Source organism: Danio rerio, chromosome 6, assembly GCF_052040795.2.
Source record: "Danio rerio strain M-AB ecotype USA chromosome 6, GRCz13ab, whole genome shotgun sequence".
Taxonomy (NCBI): Eukaryota; Metazoa; Chordata; class Actinopteri; order Cypriniformes; family Danionidae; genus Danio; species Danio rerio.
The window spans coordinates 45738253-45760785 of record NC_141026.1 but is presented as its reverse complement, the minus strand read 5'-3'; the positions used below and the strand labels follow the sequence as shown (position 1 = coordinate 45760785).

Genomic DNA, 22533 nt, shown 5'->3' with positions numbered 1-22533 from the left:
ATTTGCATTTCACTCAAATTTATTAAACCCAGTAATCTAAAATTTCACAATAGCTATATATAAATAATTAAGGGTACAAGGGAGGTCATTTACAAATGTGGCCACTCGAATGGGTTAATTTCATCGTTAGCCCTTTGTAATTCTCAGCCGAAATGCATTGAGCGATGGTTGCTTATGTGGGTGTGTGTATAAGTGTTTGTGTGTCTGTCACAGAATTGAAGCAACATCTTGTCTTCAAGCAATTTTTCTTCCCACTTATCTTTTTCTCTCTTTTTTTTCAAAGGACGTATGAGCCGCAGTGTGCTTGACTTGTTAAATGAGGTTTAAGTCGTCTGTGTCAATTGGAGGCGGTGCAAAACTTTAAGCATTTTGCACATTAACATGCTTTCGAGAGTATTACCCTGGGGGCTTGTTCGTTCTTTCACTTTCTCCCTCTCTATCCGCGGAGAGAGGGATGCTTTTGTGGTCTTGTTTTGTGTGTATGCGTGTATGTGTGTGAGAGAGAGAGCTGGCTGACTTCCTTGTCAGAGAAATAATGGTGATTATTCAGATTTCATGCCTTGTCTGTATGTTAATTATTTACTTCAAGCATGAAATGCGCGTGAATGCCAGGGAATTTCTGTACACAAACACGCTTCATGTTGCACGTAGGGGAAAAGAGAGAGAGAATGGCAGAGCGAGAGGGCAGGCGCCGCGTATCAGCCTGTAGTGGAATAATTAATGCCCCCCTTTTGTTTACTGAGCCCTTGTTTTTTATTTAATTATGCCATGAGTAGAACCAGATTAGCTGTTAATTGATTTAATTATCCAATTTGTTTGTGGCAGGCATGATTCCAGCCGAACTGCAGCAGCTGTGGAAGGAGGTGACAAACAGCCATGTGAAGGAGGAGAACAGCGTGACCAATAACGGTCACCGGGGTCTGGACCTGTCCTCCCCCTCCCCCGTTCCACTCAAAAACCACAACCAGCATGGATCCACCAACGGCCAGTACATCAGCCACTCGCTCAAGAGAGAAGGGTAAGGTGGCCAAATGTTGACCTGAGAGTTTTTGGAGTTGACTAGGCACTTTTGAGGGCAGTCTAAGATGCTGTTGAAGAATGTTGTAAAGCTCTTGAGGCTATACTTATAAGTACATATACATACGAAAACATACATATTTAACTCTACCGGTCCTACGCACACATACAATTCATTTGAGTTTGAGTAATTTTTGAATAAAATGATTTTAATTCTCAAGATAACAAAACATCCCTTTCTGGGAAGCTGGCGCAAAGTATAAATAATATAAATGTAGGTAGCTCCAACCAGGGAAATTACTGTAGCTCTGTTTTTACTACATAATACATTAGTCTGAGTATACTGATGAAGCGCAATCATTTGATATTATGACCATTTCAGAACGACTTGTTCTTTCTAAGTGTGTTTTTATCATTCTGAGGCTATGTTTACACGAAAAGATTAATCGTGATTAATCACATCTAAAATAAAAGTTTGTATTGGCATACAGTAATATGTGTGCACTGTATTATGTATATATAAAAACACACAACCATGCATGTATTTAGAAATAAAGTATACATGTATATCTTACAAATTATATATAAATTTAAATGTCTATGTAACAAAATGAGTTTGTATAGTTTTGTTTCTATGTATGTGTGTGTATCACATATATTTAATAAATGTATATAATACACACACATATATTACGCTAAAACAAACTTTTAATTTTGATGCGATTAATCGTGATTCATTTTTCCAAGCAAAAATGTTATGCATTTGACAAGGCGTTTAGGGAAAACTGAGTGTGCTGAGATTGTTTCGCTGGTTAGTTCAGTTTTACATTCACATCATCTGTTGAGTTTTTGCTTGAACATCAAGGCAAGAGGTTTTTTTCTTTTCTTTCTTCAGGCATTCATGTGTGTGTTCTCTCATTGGATTAAAAAAAAATCCAACATTTCAATACAGCATATATTTATGTAATATCCCAAAAGGTAGGAATACATTTCTTTGATAGGAAAACACTGTAAAGCCAACAAGATTTCGCAGTGTCTCTTATTTAGTCATTCATTTTCTTTACAGCTTAGTCCCTTTATTAATCAGGGGACGCCGCAGCGGAATGAACTGCCAACTTATCCAGCATACTTTTTTCGCAGCGGATGCTCTTCTAGCTGCAACCCATTACTGGGAAACATCCATACACTCTCATTCTCACACACTCACACACACACACACTCACACGATCGCACACAAACTACGGACAGTTTAGCTTACGCAATTCACTTATAGTGCATGTCTTTGGACTGTGGGGGAAACCGGAGCTTCTGGAGGAAACCCACATGAACACAGGGAGAACATGCAAACTCCACACAGAAATGCCAACTGACCCAGCCGAGGCTAGAACCAGTGACCTTCTTGCTGTGAGCCGACATCACTACCCATTTCGCCATTGCGCTGCCTGCTGTGTCTCTTATTAAGGTGGAAATCCCTTCTAGGAAAGCCAGCTTGATAGACAGATACCCACAGGGCATTTCCTGCAAATTAAGCCTAATTTTATCTTTTCTAAGTACTCTGCCATTTTCAATAAGGACCATGCATGTCCACTTAGTCCTGTTCATCAGGGAATTCCAGTAAAACACCTGAGAGAATGGCAGATTACAGGTCAGATTACTGCAATGAAAATAAAATCAACCTAGAACCATTTTGGTTGGCTTAGCGTTTTAAATAACATTCAGGTGATTTTCTGAAATTCAACTTTGCGATATTGAAAACAAAAACTGATAAATCTTTCAATGCTGAATCGCTCTATTTTGTGTAAACGCACCTAAAGAGAAGTTGATTTAATGCTATTACATGCAACAGTTGCACAACACAACACAGCACAGCTTTGCTAAACACCGTAAAGCCTCTTTAAAGCCCTGACACTTAAAGATTTATTTGGTGGAAGCATCACATCGCTGTGTCTTTAAGGAAGAGATTAATTTAGTTTATAACACATTTGCTTGTTTTCATGTGCTCAGTCCTGATCTTTGAACCGCTGGTGAGAAGCCTCCAGGCACTGTGAGCTCATTTATTTGTCTCTCTCTCTCTCTTTTCACATCTGACTCAGATTTGACTGATCAAAACCAATGTGTTGTTATGAAAGCAATGCGAATGAAAACACATTTAGTACTGCAAAACAAGCCAAAGGTAAAGAGAGAGTTCACATACATGTCTCTCGGCTTTTTCTACTCATGTAGTGAAGAGTGGAATTCATGGCAGCTTTGCTTAACATCTTTTTCAACTGGCCCTGATGTAGTTTATGCTATGGGGCTTACTTTCTGCGTTTCTTCTTGAACATGCCATTCAAATTGGTCATAGCAGGCTTATTGAACTGTTATTGTTAGGTTTGACGTTAGCATGTTACTGAACAAGTGACATTTCTTTTTAAGTAGAGAAATTTTTCGCACATGATATTGGCTGAAATTTTATTTATTTATTTATTTTTATTTAACTTATTTAATTTACTTAGATTTTCTTTACCTGATTTGCACTGTTTATCAAGTTATTTGCTTTTATAATAATGCTGTACTGCATTTTGGAATCCTAAAAAGATGTCTAATGTTTTTTTCAGTGGATGCTTCAAGTTCTGATGAGCACCAAACTTGGTCAAAACACACCAGAGTTTGTTTGGAAATAGATGGAACCCCCTCTTACAGAGGTCTTAGTCCACTCATAAATAAACTCTGGTGAAGTTAACCAATGTTGCCAGATCATCAGAATGAAATCCACCCAGTTCCTAATCAAAACTATAGTTCGAGTGGGACAGCATTAAAATTGGGGTGGAAGGATCGGTCCATGCCCTCAGCTAAACTCACTTAACTCGCAAAAATTCAAAATAATTTGAACTTTAAACCAAAAATGAGATGCAACCATGAAAATGACATAGTTTGTTTCCATTTTTTCATGTCGATTATAGCTCAGTACATTTTTTAACTGATGAAAATCTCATCACTTGCATACACATAATAACAACAGTTTTTATCCCACATACAGCATTCTTCTGGATGTTGTATTAGTTAAAATATACACATTTAAACCTGCAATGGCTTGCTTTTAATTTGAAATCATCTTTAATACTGCTAAGTTCCTAATTAAATAATGGCATCTGAATAGGCAGCTTACTCGTTTTTTGAAACAGAGCAACTCAGTCATGCTTTAATGCTTTCTTATTTTATTTCTGCAGACGATATTCTCACACTCTCCCATAGAGAAACAGTCTATCACTCCCGTTTCCTCAAAGTGCATAAACAACCCGTTCTCTATCACAATACCACAAGCCTTTTGTGCCATAGCAGGCTAGAAACACTCAAAAAGACATGTCGGAAAGCTCCCTGCTTCACTCGCTGCCTCTTGCTCGGTGTCAGAGATTAAAGAAGACGTCAACAGCAGTTTAGCAGCCCTGCCGTGAAGAAGGCATTTTGTAGACTGAGTATCTCAGATCTGTCAGAAAAAAAGGAGCAGGAGATCACCACTCTCTCTTCTGTGTGTTAGCTGAAGAATTAGTGCTGGAGTAGTGTTTGAATGCATTCTATTATAAAGACATTCATAATAACTTAACGATTTTCAGTGTAGTTTCATAAGCAAACATGTGACCTAACGCACCTTGCAAATTTCTACAGCTTTTGATCCAAATATTTATTAAAAAAAAAATTAAAAAAACACGATTTTTTTGTTGTCCCTGAAGAAACTTTACATTACACAAAATGTACTCTACAGTACACTTTACTTTTAAAAAGTTCTTGGGATAACCAGTAAAGGTGCTTCTATGGCATCATTGTGAAAACCCCTCTTCCGTTCTTTATTATTAAGAGAGTAGAAGCTCAGTTGCTGGAAATCCAGGGCTTTTGAGTGGGGGAAATGAAATGTGGACTCGCAAACGTTAATGAACTTTTAATTGATGTGGTTTCTGCAGGTCCCTGTTGTCGTGAAACAGGCGGGCGGCTGTGCGCTGATGGACTTGCTGTGCTTTAGCTCTCTCAGATAGGTTTACCGCCGGGGTCTTAAGCACCGCGCAGGCCGTTTCATGTGTCATATAAAATCTGGCCAGTCGCTGCGACGCCTGCAACTAAAACCTTAAGTGCATCCAACGGCATCATTCACTGTCTTTTCACTTCCGTCTTAAAGGAAGGAGAGAGAAACTCAATCACTTCGTACATGTTTAGACGCGATGCTACCCTGCTTTTAGCAGCCTCCATCGGCTCCCACTGGTGCCTGCACAGAGACAAGCACCTCATACACACCCAAATATGATAAAAGCCTTCGACGTGTCAGTCCATCCGACCCATCAGTGCACAAATAAGGGACAAAAAAAAAACACCCATGAACCTGCTTGAACTTTACTAGGGTGATTGGAAAATAGATGATATAAGTCAGGGTTGACTGGGTAATCTTTATTTTATTTTATTTATTTATTTATTATTATTTTATTTAATTTAATGTTTTTAATTTTGTTTATTTAATTTTTTATTTGATTTGATTAGATTTTTTATTTATTATTTTATTTTGTTTTATTTAATTTAAGTTTATTTTATTTTTTATTTATTAGATTTTTTTATTTATTATTTAATCTTATTTATTTTATTTAGTTTATTTTGTTTGTTTTTTGTTTATTTAGTTTTATTTTATAATGTTTATTTTATTTTTTATTTATTTTTATTTTTTTATTACTTTTTTATTATTATTATTTGATTTTTTTAATATTTTATTTAATTTAGTTTATTTTGAGTTTTATTTATTTTAAATTTTTTTTTGTTTTTTATTTTATTTTATTTTATTGACATCTTTCATTCTTTCACTAAAAGAAAAAGAGTGTCACCTTTCCTAATTCGCCCCTTCCCTCCACTCCCAGAATCCTTTAGGAATGCCACGCTCGAGGGAATTAAAACCCAGACAATTTGTTTTAAAGAGATAAATAATCAGATTTACCCCCCTAAACGAGCCCCTTAACCTCTCTTTTAATTGATCTTCAACTCTGCAAATGATAATTAAAACATTTCGGAGGGGGTTGGGATACAGTAGAGGATTGAGTCGGGGTCTGGGGATTTGCCAGTAGAGGAGTGTGTGTCTTTGATGATTTTTATCCACATGAAGACATGAAGCACAGTAATAGTGTTGTGACAAAGTGCTCAGTTCCTGTCTGAGCTCTCCAGACGTCAGACCTTTCTTCTTCCACGATGATACTTAGGTGCTTGGTGAATGATAATACGATCCAAATCCATAATGTAATGAAAGATGATATGACAGAGCCGTACTGCCTCACAGGAAAACATTTAGGCTGCAGCTATAAGAGTTTATTAGGGATATACAGTAAATGCAATGGTTTGTTTTGTTTTTTATGCCATTTTTTTACTTTACCTCGAATGCAAGTCAAAATTCAAGTCTGTCTTCTTTGTGTCTTACTCTTTTAAAGCGTTTCTAAGAACTGCAGGAGTTGCCACACTTTACACGCTTCAATGGACAGACAAGATCACTGACAAGCTCAGACTCTTTTGTATTTATTGTTTTCTGTACAGAATGAATGAGGTCAGCCGCGAAAGAAAACCTCTTCCTCTGTGTTGGGTAAAACTGTTTAGTCATCCATTGTTTAAAATGAGCTTTGTTTCCTGATTCACAACAGTTTAAGCATGTCACAATTCAAGTCTTATTGATAGTGTCATTTTAGAAGTAAACAAGATAAAACAGCCACCTTCATATGTTCTTGTATGATCTTTCATTTGTTGAGTTCAAGTCATTAATTTTATACTAGATTTTAATATTTACGTTTTTAAAAAGTCTGTAAACAGATGTGTTCTGTATAATTTGCATTGATGATGCATTCTGTCTTAATATTTAGAAAAATTTTAATATATTATTTCTGAAATATACAGCTAAAGTTTTTTCTTTTTATATATATTTTCCAAATGATGTTTAACAGAGCAAGGAGTATTTCCAGTAATATATTTTCTTCTGGAGATAGTCTTATTTGTTTTATTTAGGCTGGAATAAAAGCTAATTTTTTTTAAAGCCATTTTAGGGTCAAAATTATTAGCCCCTTTAAACTGTATTTTTTGGTAGTCTACAGAACAAACCATTGTTATACAGTAATTTGCCTTTATATATATATATATATATATATATATATATATATATATATATATATATATATATATATATATATATATATATATATATATATATCGTAACTAAAAGCTTAATATGTAAAAAAATAAAAATAAAATTATATATATATATATATATATATATATATATATATATATATATATATATATATATATAATTTTATTTTATTTTTTTACATATTAAGTTTTTAGTTACGATACTTCTAAAATCATTCAGCATAAAACCCAGATTTTTCACAATATTCTGTGTAGAAATAGCAAAAAATATCGGCAGATTCTGTCTGGCCCTTCTAATAGGGCATTTAATAGTGTATCTATAATAGGACATTTACCTTTTTAACATCCAATTATAGTTTCTGATTAAGCTTAAGAATTATACTTATTTTAAAGTGTTTATGGCTATTTACATTATTATGCTGTTATATAATCATTATGTAGTCAGTGGCATAAAATGATCTCGAAATGACAATAATATCGCTTATTGCAACAATTTCTGTGACTGCATCGCAAAACAAAAATGATCATGACTGGCCTAGTGTAGATCGAGTAATGCTGATAATTGGGCATAATGCAGTTTTACTGTTAAATAAAGACTAGACTTAACATTGTTTATTTCGACTAGCTTTTAAAATGTACAATTCCCACTACATTCCCGTCTGCAGATAAAATCACACTGCTGAAACTAAGAAGAAGAAAAAAAACGGTGGCTCTTCACAGCTCAGCAGTATTGTGCCTGCAGCGTAGTTCATATGAAGGCCTGCTGTACTGATCTGCTGACGACCCTGATAAATAAACTGATAACAGGTGGGCTGTGTTTACTGTTTGCTCTTGGCGGGAGCAGGCCAGATGGATTTAGGAGCTTCCTGTTGTGGGAAACACTTGTTGCTCCAGGTGGAAGGCAGAGGCCGTGGTTCAGGGCTCAGCGCTAAAGGACATGCTGTCTTTCTGAGACTCGATCAAAGACTTCCTGCCTGCGCATCCGCAGAGACGCTTAATTGACTATTGATTGGACACCATCGTGCTCTTTGATTGGCTGGCAGCTACGGCTACGAGAGATCACATGACTGCACTGATCGCACACTTCCTGTAGAAGTCATGTGAGAGTCAGTGCTGTGTCAATAAAACAACACGCTGCAATGGTTTTTTGGTGCTGAAGGGGAAGGCTTCTTTATTAGTTGTCATATTTTAGTGGAGAAGCCATTAATATTACATCAAGTATTATTATGGAGATTAATTACTCTTTAGCCTCTTTCATAAAAGTCCAATGATGCGTGAGCATGTTGTGTGTGTGTGTCTGTATCTCCGATATTTGCAGCTTCTGTATCCGCTAATGTGTGTTTTCTTCTTCTAGGTCGACGCTGGATGATCATTCTCCTCATAGTCACCCTCTCTACGGTCACGGCGTCTGCAAATGGCCAGGATGTGAAGCTGTGTTTGAAGATTTTCAGTCGTTCCTAAAGTAAGTGTCTGACACACACAAAAAATACAGAACATGTGTTCCAATCGTGATTCTTTTGGAACTGAATACGAAATCAAATAATTTGGAAGGATGCTATTAGATATTTAGTAGAGGTTCAGCGAAGTGCTTGCATTTTTGTTCTATTTGTGATGTAATTTTAATTGAAACACGAACTCAGGACAGGACATATAGAAGCTCCTCCCCTTTAAAAAAACAGCCAGTATTGTTTTCGTTTTTATCACAGATCTGCCAGTGAGAGTGGTTGAGATCAAGAAATCAACAAATGAGAAGCGTTTTGGAGGGCAGGAACATTTCAGATGCTATAGAGCAGGGGTGGCCAACCCTGTTGCTGGAGATCTACCTTCCTGCCGATTTCAGATGCAGCCTTAATCAAACACACCTGCCTGTAATTATCAAGTGGCGTCAGGTCCTAATTAATTGGTTCAGGTGTGTTTGATCGGGGTAGGAGCTAAACTCTGCAGGAACAGGGTTGAGCACCCCTGCTATAGAGCATTTGATAGGCCTGAAGATTTGATGAGAAATGAGGTGACGTCAAAAACCTTGGCTGCATGTGACATCGAATTTGCACATTTGTATTCAAATTGACTACTCGAACGTTATAAAAGTACGTTCTATACATTATGACTGTGAGTAGAACTCAAATGTACTACATTCGCCATTTTGTCATCATCACGTGACCTACCTGCGTCAGTTGCATCACTCCTATTAATGAATTCTCTCCTGGTGCATCATGAGATACGGGAGCGTCCATCAGATGCACACTTCAAAATCCCTCCAGAAGTAGTAGGTCATCTGGATGCTTTCTTGCATACTGTTTTCCAATGAATTTGGACATACTTCTCAGCTCGCATACTGTTTTGAGTATACTATATAGTTTGAAAATATGCAATTTCGAACGCAGCTAATGTTGATCTCTTAAATGGAAGTGACAAATAGCAAGCTTTGGATGTTTATATCTTCTAAATGCAAATTTCATCACTTTTTGAACCCACTCAATTATAGATATCCCTAAAACATACTGATACTAACACCTAGAAAACTTTATTTTGATTTCACCTGAACTTTACATATTCGCACAAAAAGATACAAGATTGGCTTTTTTTCAATACAAACTTTGTGAATAGAGGTAAATTTGTATCTAGCAGTGTAAATGATGTGAAATCCTTGAAACATTTGAACACATTAAAATCACCTTTATCACGTCTTTCGTGCAAGTTTAAAATCAACAATTTGTGGGGAAAATTCGCATTAGGTGAAAAACATCCCACAAGTGATATCATGCTTTGCGTCTGGTGTGAACCCAGTATAAGAATCAAACATACTGTAGATCCAAACACTTCATAGACATTTTAGATTTTTCAATTGATCTCATTAGAATCCTTTGGAACCTTTGAGATAATTTAGGATCATAAGAATAACAAAATAAATCCTGTACACACTTTTTACGTATGATATGTCCCTATGAAGATGTCACAGTATTTTCAATCGCTCTCGTCCCAGTCATATTCTGTCTCTCTGTGTGGCCTGGGCTCTTGTGTGAAGCAGAGTGCTGCTCTCTGTGCTGTGGTTTTGATCAGGGTTCTGTGCTGTCTGTGATAACTGCAGTCCCCATGGTGATTACTGACACTTTGTCCCAAAACAAACATGTGGGGATGTTTGTCTATGGTGGCCCACATTCTGAGAGTACAGCAGGTTTGCCCTTGTCTGCCTTTTTACAGACAAGAAGAAGAGTTCCAGCTCTTTTTCTCTCTCTCTCGGCTTAGGTCCCTCTTGTTTTTAGAAACATATTATTGATGCTTGCTGCTAATATTGTTCTTACATCCAGTAATTACCCAGAACATCTTAACCAGTCTTAGCTCAACCACCCACTACACATGGAAAAATCTAAATGTAAAAATTTTGATGAAAAACAGCCCAGTACATTCTTTTGGCTGTCATTATACCACTATTCAAATGTTTTGAAGTCAGTAACATCTCAGGAACGTTTTTTCTTTTTTACATTTTAAATAAAAGCGTTTCAATTTTGGATCCATTAAAGAAAAAAGGTATAACTGTGTTTACTTTTTTAATAAAGCAGCACAATTCTTTTCATCATTGATATTAATAGGCAAATCGGTCTACTAAGACTGTACAGACGTGCTTAGGCTTCCAATATACTCATACAACATTTTATAGTAGTCATATCTTCTATTCAGCAAGGATGCAATGCATTTTTATGTGACATGCTGTACTGTGAAGAGAGAAAATTTTTGCAAACCTAAATTTGCCTGAAAACTAAATCTGCATCACCCATATGATCACCTCACTGGTTTTTACCGTCAAATCAATTAATCTTTATTCATACAGGGTGTCCATGGGGTCTTAAAAAGTATTAAAAGTTGATAAATCCATTTAGACAAATTTAAGATCCTGAAAAAGTATTAAAAAGTCTTAAATGCAATTTTACAAGGTATTATATTTTGTAATCATTTAATCTTTGAATATTAGAATTTTGTCTAGTTTTTCAGAAATCACGAAAATCCTGCTAGATTTGACATCATGCTGTTTTGTTTACTGCAGTAACCAGGGAAACTCTGTTATTCCTGCTGTTCTATAGGCGCCACCTACTGGATTAGCATTTTTATACAGTATATGAATAATGTATAAGTTTACAATTAACATTTAGTAAATATACTAAGTTAAAATGTCGCAGATGAGGTCATAAAATGTATGGAGAGAGTCCATAAAGACTTAAAAGGGGTTAAATTTCATTCTCTGATTCCTGTATGTACCCTGTTATATAGAACGTTTACTATGTAGATTGTGTCAAAGCAGCTTAACATAGAAGTTCTTGTAAACTAAAACTGTCAGTCAAGTTTTCAGAATTAAAGATCAGCTCTGTGTGGTTTAATTTTCACTGATGAAATTCCAAACACTGAAGAGCAAATCCATCGATGCATAGCTCCACAAGTCCCAAAGTCCCACAAGGATCAAACTTATCCAATTGACGAAAGTGAAGAAGAAAAAAAATACCTTGAGAGAAACCAGGCTCAGTTGGGCACGGCTATTCCTTTGGTCAAACTTTTTGTGCAGAGCTGCAGTGTACTTCAACCAGTGTCTGTTCACCTGACCACTCAACTGAACGAAGCTTGACCTGCCCATGCTGCTAAAGTCCAGTACTTGCCAACACACAGCACCAGACTCCCTAAACAACACCTAAACCAAAGACCAGGCTAAAGGTAGTCAGTTGATCGCCCTGATCCCTGCTCTCACTTAATCTCCAGTATGTGTGTGTGCTGGAGATGAGATGATGGCAGCAGATCTGCGAGTGTGTGTTAGGCTGGATTAGTCCCACTCCAAACAAGATATGACACTGTTCCATTATCCCAGGTTCAGACTAAAGCAAGCCCCACAAGCCGAGACCAAGCTGAAAAACGAGTGGTAAGCAGAACCGCAGCTGCACTCCTACCGCTTTTCTCTATGTGTGTGTGTGGGTTTTTTTCCCCCTCTACTTCAGGGTCATAGCTTGTGCTTCAGACTGCAGGCTCATTCTGCCAGGTTTGTTTAAAAACAGTCTTGGCTCTGATAATATTATTATCTATTTAGAATCAGTGGAGAAATATATATGAAGAAGTTCACTAAGTGCTTAGAATGTTTTTCACAAAAAGAATTTTGTTGTGTAAATAAATAATGACTTTAATTAATTAATTACAATGACACCATGTTTAATTGATCAATATATTAACGTTTAAAGTATACATAAATATAAAAACCAAAGTAAATAGAAAGGTAATTTATTGTAAATGCATAATAAAATGTTAAGCCATTACAATAATATAACACTAAATAACATTAAGTAACCATTGCAGTACTAATAAAACCAAACCAGCTTGTCGGCGCCAATAGTTTAGTGGTTAAGTGCGGCAACACAAAGCACTGATGGCTCACGACGACCCAAGTTTAATTCCCAGCTCGAGGTCCTTTGCTGCTCCTTTCCCTCTCTCTCTCTCTCTCTCTCTCTCTCTCTCTCTCTCTCTCTCTCTCTCGCTCTCTCTCTTTGCTCCCAATGCATTCCTATCTGTAATCTCCACTATCCTGCCATAATTAAGGTGAAAGCCCCTAAAAATATATTATTAAGAAACCGGCTTCAAATGTCTGCAATTTGTTTGCAGAACAGACCATATTTGCCTTCTCTAGCAAAAAAATGGATGCCTCTACTTACTTTCTGCATGTACTGACCTATCATAAAGCTGTTTCAAATAATAGAGTACATAATGTATTGGCCTCACAAATTCACTTGTCAACTTATCATGCCTGTGGTTATTGGTGTCCAGGTTACAAACTGAGATGTCCAAAAACGATTCAAAGCACATGTGTGAGCTGCTCATATATCATGTTTCCTGTTAGAAAAATCATGCTGTGTGTGAACACTTTACAAATTACAACTGCAATACCTAAAGTTTACTATTTAAATGATAGTGTAATGTGAAGCGGATGCTGAGAAAGGAGTGCAGTTCCAAATGCAGGTTTATTAAGAATAGTCAAACAAGCAATAGTCAATACAGGGGCAAACAGATGTAAACAGGCAAATCCAGAGCCAAGGTCATACAACAGGCGGATGGTCAAAAGGCAGGCAGCAAGCAACATAAAACAAATAATTTAAAGCAAAGGTTCAAACAATCAAGGAAAACATGTCGTAATGCGCGTCGTAATGTTCACAATCAGTATAAAAAGACTCAGCCAAGAGGTGTACATGTGTGCTGTTATATAGTCAATGTAATCCGTTCATGAGCAACTCCCAGTCATGAGTGTGTGCAATTAACAGAATTAAGAACAGGTGTGTGTGAGCGGTGCATGACTGGAACTTGTAGTCCATATACTGGGGGATTTGTAGTTTTTTAGTGAACTGTGTGTTTGCCAGCATCTGCAGCTGCTAGATTGCTGGTGATCATAACAGACAGCCAGTTGTTTTCTTTATATAAAGTACATTTATGAACCTTCCTGCAACCCTGAGTTCAATCAACAGCTTAGACGTTTAAGTAGCACCAAAATGAGACACTGCAATCTTCGTTCTGATTCAATCCAATTTTACCCTCGAGTTTCTAGACTGTGGATCTGTTATGGTATGTTTTTGTATTGTGGTTGCCTTTTTTTCTGTTGACAAAACCCCTGTTTCATAATTTGCTTATTGAAACAGGAGAAATTAGCATTTCAGAGCTGCAAAAGAGTGAGCGAGAGAGAAGTGCTCTCTTTAAGTACACTCTGTGATGTTTACACAAGTGTTTTTATCATGGCAACATCTTGTTTACTTTTCTTGCCTGCCCTAAACTGCTTGGAACATGTTGAGAAAACATTCAGAGACGCTCTACAAAGCCGTCTTTGTAAAGAGCGAGGCTGGGTGAGAGTTCAGCTGGCACGCTGAAGGTGTTAACCGGCCATGTGCTAAACATTCCCACATGTACATCCACCACCCGAGCAACCATAAACACAATCCGGGAGTCAATTACCTGGATGATAAGCATTTTCTGGGTAGCTAAAGACACCGTTGTGCGGAACGCTGAGAGATGCTTGCTAACATCAAATACAGCTCCACTGGTTGAGCCAACAGAAACAACCGATGACGTGCAGTGGTGTTGTTTTAAAGCATACAGATATTTATTATGTCTTCAAATGAAAACATACCTAGTCGTGCAGGATGATAACAGATCTAATAAATAAAAAAGAAGCAGCGCTGGATTTGATGGGTGTTTTTCCTGTAGAACCGCAAGAGTGGGGCAGAGGTTTATGGAAGAGCTTGGACACATTTATAGGAGGTCAGGGGCATCTGTGACCTGGAATATTTGAGTGGTCAAATTCAGCAGTTCTGCCATCTAGTTGCATTAGCTTTTTGGCTCTAGGACAGTTGCTTTAGGGCAATAGTCTCAAACTCAATTCCTGGAAGGCCACAGCTCTTGGAGCATCTTTATCTCACACCTGCTTAATAGTCTCCAGTAGTCTTAAACATCTTGATCAGTTGGATCAGGTTAGTTTGATAGGGTTGGAGCAAAACTATGCAGATCTGCGGCCCCCCCAGGAATCCAGTTAAGGACCAATGTTTTAGGATCATGGGTCCAGGTAGGCCTTAAGATGACATGAAATAAAATAATACAAACTTATTTTAAAAATGATTCCATTTTTTTTAATAAAGAACCATGATTATCTTGGTCTTGGAAAAGCTTGGATATTTCAGAAAGACTATTTATCCATTTAGTTTATTTAGTCCAGGAAAGTCATGTAAATTAAATAAATATAACTGCCCCATATACATTTTTATACTATATAAAATATAATTACAATATGATTTAACCTGTTTCCCGGAAAGATGTGTAAATGAATAAAATGTCAATGCTCTCATTTTCATATTGACTATATATATAAGCTTAATAAATGCTTGTCAAATGTTGAATAACTTTAACAACTGAATAATATCATGGCCATTGGAGTGTAAAAGGTTGTAAATCACCGCTCTGTGACAATCCTGTGTTTCAGTGTTTATCTTTTTTAAAATTCATATTGCTTTTTTATTTGAATACCGTTTTTGCTGTATTAGTCTTAGAACTGGTTTCTGCTTATGGTTACCTATCGCAAACAAGCATGTTGTGTTTTTTTTTCCTTCTCATCCTGGATATTGTATTTACCCATCAAAGGCAAGCAGCATAAGTAAATAAAATCAGTAGATAAGCGTAATTCTTTTGCGTAAGGCAAGAAGATAAGGAAAAAGACATAGGGATGTTTAGCTGTTGAAACAGCTGCGCCTGTTTGGGAATAAACAATAGTTGATCCTGCCATCACTGTAATAGAAAGACCTTTCTAGGGCATCATTAAAACCTGGGCTAAAGGACAGCAAGCTTCAGTGATATGTAAAACGCTGACTGTTTAAGTAATGTCTATTTAACTTGTTTTATTGTGGCCATTTACATTAGGGGCTGTCATCCTGCCAGAAAGCTTTTAAACAGCCTTCGTTTGAAGTCCAGAAAGTGACACATGCCAGCGCTCATAGTCTCTCCCAACGTCAAATCTGCCGTTCTCCGGAGCTCCTCTTGTCCAGACACTCTTCCGAGAGGCTGCATTAAGGGCCATTTGAATATTTCATTTCCTATTAATTATGCACTGTGACTCTACATGTCATTAGACGGAATGGAGGAGAGGACGGGGGGAAAAAAGAAAAACGTCCACTGTAACAAAGGATGAAAAGAGGTAGCGGGGGCGAATTCCAAAGCATGTCACGTCCAGCCGCGCGTTCATTGAAAATGCGAGACGCCCTGTACCTATTTTATCTCTCGGCAAATGAAAACTGGGTGGTTGTTTTGAAATGTTTACATGATCCCTCTTCAACCTTCCCTGACTTCAAAAGCGCCTTGTTTTTAGTTGATTAATGTTGGAAGCCAGAACAGACACAATATCGGTTTAAACAAGGTGTGGATTTATCGCGGCCACGTTAAAACACTCGCCGTCCCTAATCCTTGTGTTGTTTTTATGAAACGAATCATTCAGAGTATCCCGTTCGCGGCGTGTCAGCGTTCAAAAAGGCACGTGGTATTTATATGCTCATTCTGAAGGAAAACAGAGTCTGTTTTGACGCACGTTTAGATCATTTCCCTTTCAAGGTTGAGTGCTCCACTTCCGAAGTCAAAACCGCTCTCCGTCACAAGTGTCGTCGAGTGTGTTTTCCACACACATGGATTTTGCAGCCATGCTCTCGTATGTTGTCTTTATTCTTAATAATGGCGCCGCTGCCATCATGTCACGCCACCTCGCCAAATTTATGACGCCATCAACATCAGCTCTGGCTCCCCTTGTCTCGGCCCCTGCTCAGGTCCGGGCACGACACTTTGATTTGCGACAGAAGACTGTAAACGTGCATTTGGGGAGACGAGCACGTGGAAAAACGCTCCTGTGCCTCTGCCTGGTGACAGTGACCTACATGGTCAGCGGAGATGCGATATAATTTATGATATATATAATATATTGGATCCATTAGCGGGCATAATGAAGTAGTGAAATGAAAGGGTATTTGTGAAATCAGTTCAAACATCCTGCACGGATTATGATTAAATGATTAATGAAATGCCCCTGCATAAGCATTTTCCAACCATAATTCATGCGAGGGCTGATAAAAATCCTCCAATCATATTTCCTTCACTCGTGAGTCTTATCTCCACCATTTTATATAAATCACCACACAAAAAAAGTGAGGTAAAAAAAAGGAAAGCTTGGCCCGCTTTGCAGAGGCCAGCTACTTATTTAGATTAGTTATAAACGTGCGGGGGAGAAAAAAAGGGTCTTGGCGGTATAAAATAATCATGCGTAATTATATTCATAATTCAAGTTTATGACAGATTCCATCTCTTTTCTCCTTGTTGTCCTTTGCCTTTTTCCTCCTGGCTTCATTTGAGTTCTCTTAATCTAGATGACATAATTAACTACAGAAGCCACCGAAAATACCAAGAATCCATTTAATTTTGAAAGCAGGGAGGGTCAGAAGTGCACATCAGCCGATTTATAATATCTTTTTTTTATTTTTTTTTTATACCTGGGTCTGGCGAGGTGCTTCTCTCGTCTGCTCAACTTAGTTTCTCTATAGGTTTGTGAATTATGCATGAGGCGTGTAGAAAGAGCGCTTCTATTTCCGGTAAATGCTGAGATCTTGTTAGGACACTCTTCATTTGTGTTTGGGGAATTTGATATTTGTGCGTGTGTGTGGACATTGGCTTTATTTACTTTTTATCATTTTAGCATGCGCATATCTGGGGCCATTTTCACTTTTCCAATATGGAGAAATAAATGACTGCCCTGCAGAATGTGCAGATAATGTAATTCAATATTTTACCATGAAAGTTTTATCAAATGTTTAATAGATGGCTGTAAAATATGGTACTAAAACGAAGGCTGCTCTCTCTCTTTCTCTCTCTCTCTCTCTCTCTCTCTCTCTAGACATCTGAATAATGAACATGCGTTGGATGACAGGAGCACGGCGCAGTGCAGGGTACAGATGCAAGTAGTTCAACAGCTGGAACTGCAGGTAACATCTCATTTCTCCTAGTTCATCCATTTCTAGCTTTCATTGCAACTTTTCTACTACTCTCTCTCTCTCTCTCTCTCTCTCTCTCTCTCTCTCTTTCTCTCGCTCCTCTGCTCTCAAGTAGCAGCTCAGAGATAAAGGAGGGAGGGATGAAATTAAATTATTTTGTACATTTGTGAGTAACCAGTCATTAAAAATGTGTTATGTTCGCATGACAGCCAGGCAAAGATATATGGAGTGCCCTTAGGCTAACTCCACAAGATAATTACATTTCCAATTTTACTGGGTTTTAAAGTCGTTTATGACTTTTAACTATTTGGCACCACAATAAAACACTTTGTAAAAAAAAGCCTAACAATGGTGGGTGCACTACCAATCATTTCAATGAATTGATCGACTTGTTTTGATTATTGTATTTCATTGCTTGTTAAAACACATTAATCATGACAGATACCTACAGAATGACATTGCAGAGCTGGACGTGTGTGGAAAACTCACAATATATTGTGATAATTAACATATACAATATTGATATTATGGACATTTATCTATTTTTTAAACTTCAATAGTGCCTTTTAAGAATATTGACATCGTATTTGCCGTAGTGCTCATAACAGTGCCTAATTGGTTAATTAGTTGAATACTTCAAACTTGGGCTGAACGAACTGAAAAAAACTGACATTGCAATGTTTTGTTTTTCTGCGATATGAATATAATTTCACAAGATGACTTAAATAGCTCAATTTGATGAATTTGTAGAACAGATAGTCTGCATAAAACAAACAAATGGAGAGTCTAACTGTATTCAGGTACAGAAATACAGGTTAATCAAATGTTAATAACCAACACTGCATCTATATTCTTTATTGTATAAAAAGTAACTCCTATTAATACAATTCATTTATCATAATTATTCTTTGATTAAAAACTACAAACGCTATATATTCTTATTAGTGGTGGGCCGTTACCAGCGTTAACGTGAGACTTTTATCGGGTGATTAAAAAACTATCGCCATTAATCTATTGTCAGAGTTGGGTTGGGAGCTGGTTCTGTTCTACACAAGCTATGATAACTTTCACCTTGATATTTTAGTGTGCATGTATATGTTTACTTCAATAATGCCACTAATATATGCTTACTCTATGTCTTAATTCCATTTCTGTTTAGTTCAGTTATGACTTTAGTCAGATTAAGGTGATTAAAAATCACTGTTTCGAGCTTATGTGGGCCTACAGTTTAAAATTCTAGTTTAACTGAATAAACAGTTAGTAAACACATCTTATTGAGCATAATTTATTTTCATCAGTAATTATCATAGTAGAACAGTTTCTCAAGCAGTTTGTGATGCATTTTGGAAACAGGAGATGAGCCCCTGGTCTAATGCGCCACCTGGCTTGAGAAACCTGTTCTCAAAGACTTACTTTAAGTCATTATTTGGTAGCACACATATTCCAAATGCCTTCAGCAGAATTCAAATGAGCCATTTTAATCTAGAATAATTCCTAGATTACAGTGAGATTATTCTAGATTAAAAAAAATTAAACTATGCCCACCTATAATTCTTATACACAAATGGTTTTAATACACTTGAAATTTCACAGTCATAGGCTTTAAAACAAAGCAAACAAGCTAATCTTCACATTCAATATCGTGATAATAATACCATATACAGTGATAAAAGCTTCAGCAATACCAAGACAACAAGAAGATCTGATATCATCATAAGCCTAGTTACAGTTCACACATTGATCTCTGCTTCTCATGCTGACAATTTGAGGTCAAACCCAGCTCTATTTTTAAATTTGTATTTACATGGTGCACAGGAGGAAAATTTACCCCAGGCTTTAAAAGTGCAGTGATCATTGGTTTTCTTCAAGCTCAACTGTCCACCGCTTGATAGTACAAACATCAGAAAGCCTTTAATGCCTTAAACTGTCATGATGTCTTTAAACGTTTCTTCTCTTCTGGACCAAAGCAGAGAAAAGGAGATTTACAGGCCCACACATATAGATCCAGAAGTAGTAGCAGCTGACGTGAGCACAAATAGACTGTGTTTCCCAAAAGGGATCGTAAAACGAAAGGGATAGTAGAAACCACTGGCCCTTACTTTTTTGTGTGAAATGCAGCCTACATCAAGGGTGTGTGGAGATTCTCTAATGTTCATTGTGGATTCATTTTGGATGAAGCCACATTATGACTGAGAGCTAGAGTTTCATTCTCAGTGACTATTAAAACCTTAAGGCCCAGATATACTGTAGAAGAACGAACTAGTGTTTGACATCATTTAGTAGTATACTGCAGCTCAGATATTTCAGCCGTTTACCTCTAAATGTAGAATGCAAAAAAATTGTTGGAACCAATGATGTAGCATTTAGTGCATCGACACTACCTATTTTACCCCTTTTTACAAAATGTCAAATAAGTCTCTAATGGCCCTAGAGTGTGTATATGTGAAGTTTTAGATCAAAATACACAACATACAATGTTTTATAACTCTTCGAATCTGCCGTTTTAGGCTCTAATCCTATTTGTGCCATTTTGGTGACCGTCACTTTAAATTCAACTGAGATCGTGCTCCCAGCCCCATTTTGAAAAAAGGGCAGAGCAGAAATGCCTATGTGTTAGTATAGCAGCAGATTCGAAACGGCTGCTTCTCGCTCAGGACTGTCTATGCTAATGAGGAAGATATTGTCACTAATGGGCGGGGCTTTTTGCATAATGGGTGATTTTTGCATAATAAATCTCCTTGAAGGTTGTGTATCAAGTGTAAAGGTCATGTACAGTATGTCATATACATTTATGTCATGTTGTTTTTCCAGGAGAGATTATTTGTTCTGAAAGAGAAAATGTTGAATGTTGAAAAAAAAAATGTTTTTCTTTTTTCTTCTGATTACAGTTAGCAAAAGACAAAGAGCGTCTCCAAGCCATGATGACCCATCTTCATGTGAAGTCTACAGAGCCCAAACCCACCCCACAACCAGTAAGTATCGCTCTTGACATCTTCACTTAGGCCCACACATAATGTGTGCGTGCAGATTTCCGTAGTTTTTTAGCCTATTATTGAGTTATTATTGATTTACTTGTGTAAATGTGTGTAAATTTATATTTGTATAGTTTTTGTATTATATTCAGTAATATTATTGACTAATATGAAAGTGTTCTTTTGATTTATTTACAACACAGTTTGTAAAGTAATATTTTCTTTCTTTTAGTGGATATAAGAGAGACTTGCTTTGTTTACCAAATAAGTGGATCTAATTGGATTTGCATTGTAAACATTAAATAAAAGTTAAAAAGGTAATAATTTTTTATTTCATATATTAAGTTTTTAGTTATGATACTCCCAAAAGCATTTCGCATAAATCCAGATTTTTTACAAAATTCTCCACAGAAAAGTCAAAAAATGTCAGCACATTTTGTTTGGCCCTACTTATGTCCCACAATATTGCAAACAAATATTTAGCACACACCAGATAAAAGTATTTTTGAAAATACCACCATATTTTCAGAATTATATATGGCGCTTGATCTGAAATGAGCTTTGACATATTCCAGAGATGTAATACAATTATCATCAAGCAAGAAAAGTATTTAATAGAGAATGGGGCCAAATTAGGAAAGTATTTGAGTCTTTCTATAGTGCATTTCACATTTGTGTTTTGTTTTATGCTTAAATATTCTTATTCCTTTTGATATTCTGAATTCTATTAATTGTAAAGGAATTGTTGTGGAGTGATGAGAACAAAAATACATGTTTGTCATGGATATAAATGTTTCATTTTACAGCCACTGTTGGCCTATTCTATTTATTTTTTAAAATAAAATTATGAAATGCAACTTCATCTATTTTCCCCCTCCCAATGCAATTTTGACACAATTTTCTGGAAAATACAGTACATTAAATATGCATAAATAATATACCTCCTCTGGTGGAGTATGCATTTGTACATGCTTTTTTTCTTTTTTTTTTAAAATGTTCATTCATTTTTGGCTTTTTTTGTTTAATAAAACTTGACATGGAGCATAAAAAATGAATTTTTTTAATTAAATAATTTAAAAAATGCAAAGAAAAAAAGAATACACAGACATTGTTGTAGATCTCGATCATAATAGTTACATGCTTAATGAAAAAATATAAATGTATTAACTTTTAATTTGGGATTTACTCTCTTCTCCCACATTCCTACTTTCAATGTTTTAAATTAAAGCAGATCATAATTCATGGAAAACAAGATTTTTAAATGGTGATCGCTCACTCTTCAGTTTGCTGAGCACGCTGATCATTTATTTACTGCTCAGGGGTCCCGTGGTGCTCCGGAGCCCCGAGAGGGTGTCCCGGGACAGCAGGTGACAATAGTTCATTCAGTGGAGCTTTGCTTCTGTCACACGCTGATTGTTTGGATTAGCATTTGTACAGGGGTGTCTGACAAGGCGACACTTGTGTTGGAAAATCAGTCTCAGAAGCTGATAGTGTTGTTAGCCTCCTCTTGGGACTGAGGGCAAGTAGAGACACTTAAAAAAAAATAAAAAACACAAAAATTGTGTATGGTGTTCTGTCAGAAACTGTAATTTAAAATTACAATGATTTAAAAAATGTTTAACAATATTATACACCAAAATGGCCATTTTATTAGGTACACCTCACTAGTACAGGGTTGGACCACCTTTTGCCTTCAAAACCGCCTTAATCCTTCGTGGTATAGATTCAACAAGGATCTGGAAATATTCCACAGAGATTTTGATTATATTGACATGATAGCATCACACAGTTGCTGCTGATTTGTCGCCTGCACCTCCATGATGCAAATTGCTGATTTGTCGCCTACACCTCCATGATGCAAATTTACCATT

General features: G+C 36.6%; 1 protein-coding gene across 51 annotated transcripts in view; it reads left to right on the top strand.

Annotated features, from left to right (window-relative positions):
• The window catches only part of foxp1b (forkhead box P1b), a 289418-nt gene that overhangs the window by 241572 nt on the left and 25313 nt on the right, over positions 1-22533 (top strand). For all 51 annotated transcript variants that reach the window (XR_015492852.1, XR_015492847.1, XR_015492853.1 and 48 more), the window contains 4 exon segments: positions 826-1018; positions 8513-8620; positions 17594-17681; positions 20579-20662. Coding sequence is in view for 37 of the 51 variants with exons in the window: in XM_087255908.1 (XP_087112034.1) it covers positions 826-1018; positions 8513-8620; positions 17594-17681; positions 20579-20662 (473 nt within the window). In the remaining 14 variants the exon portion in view is untranslated.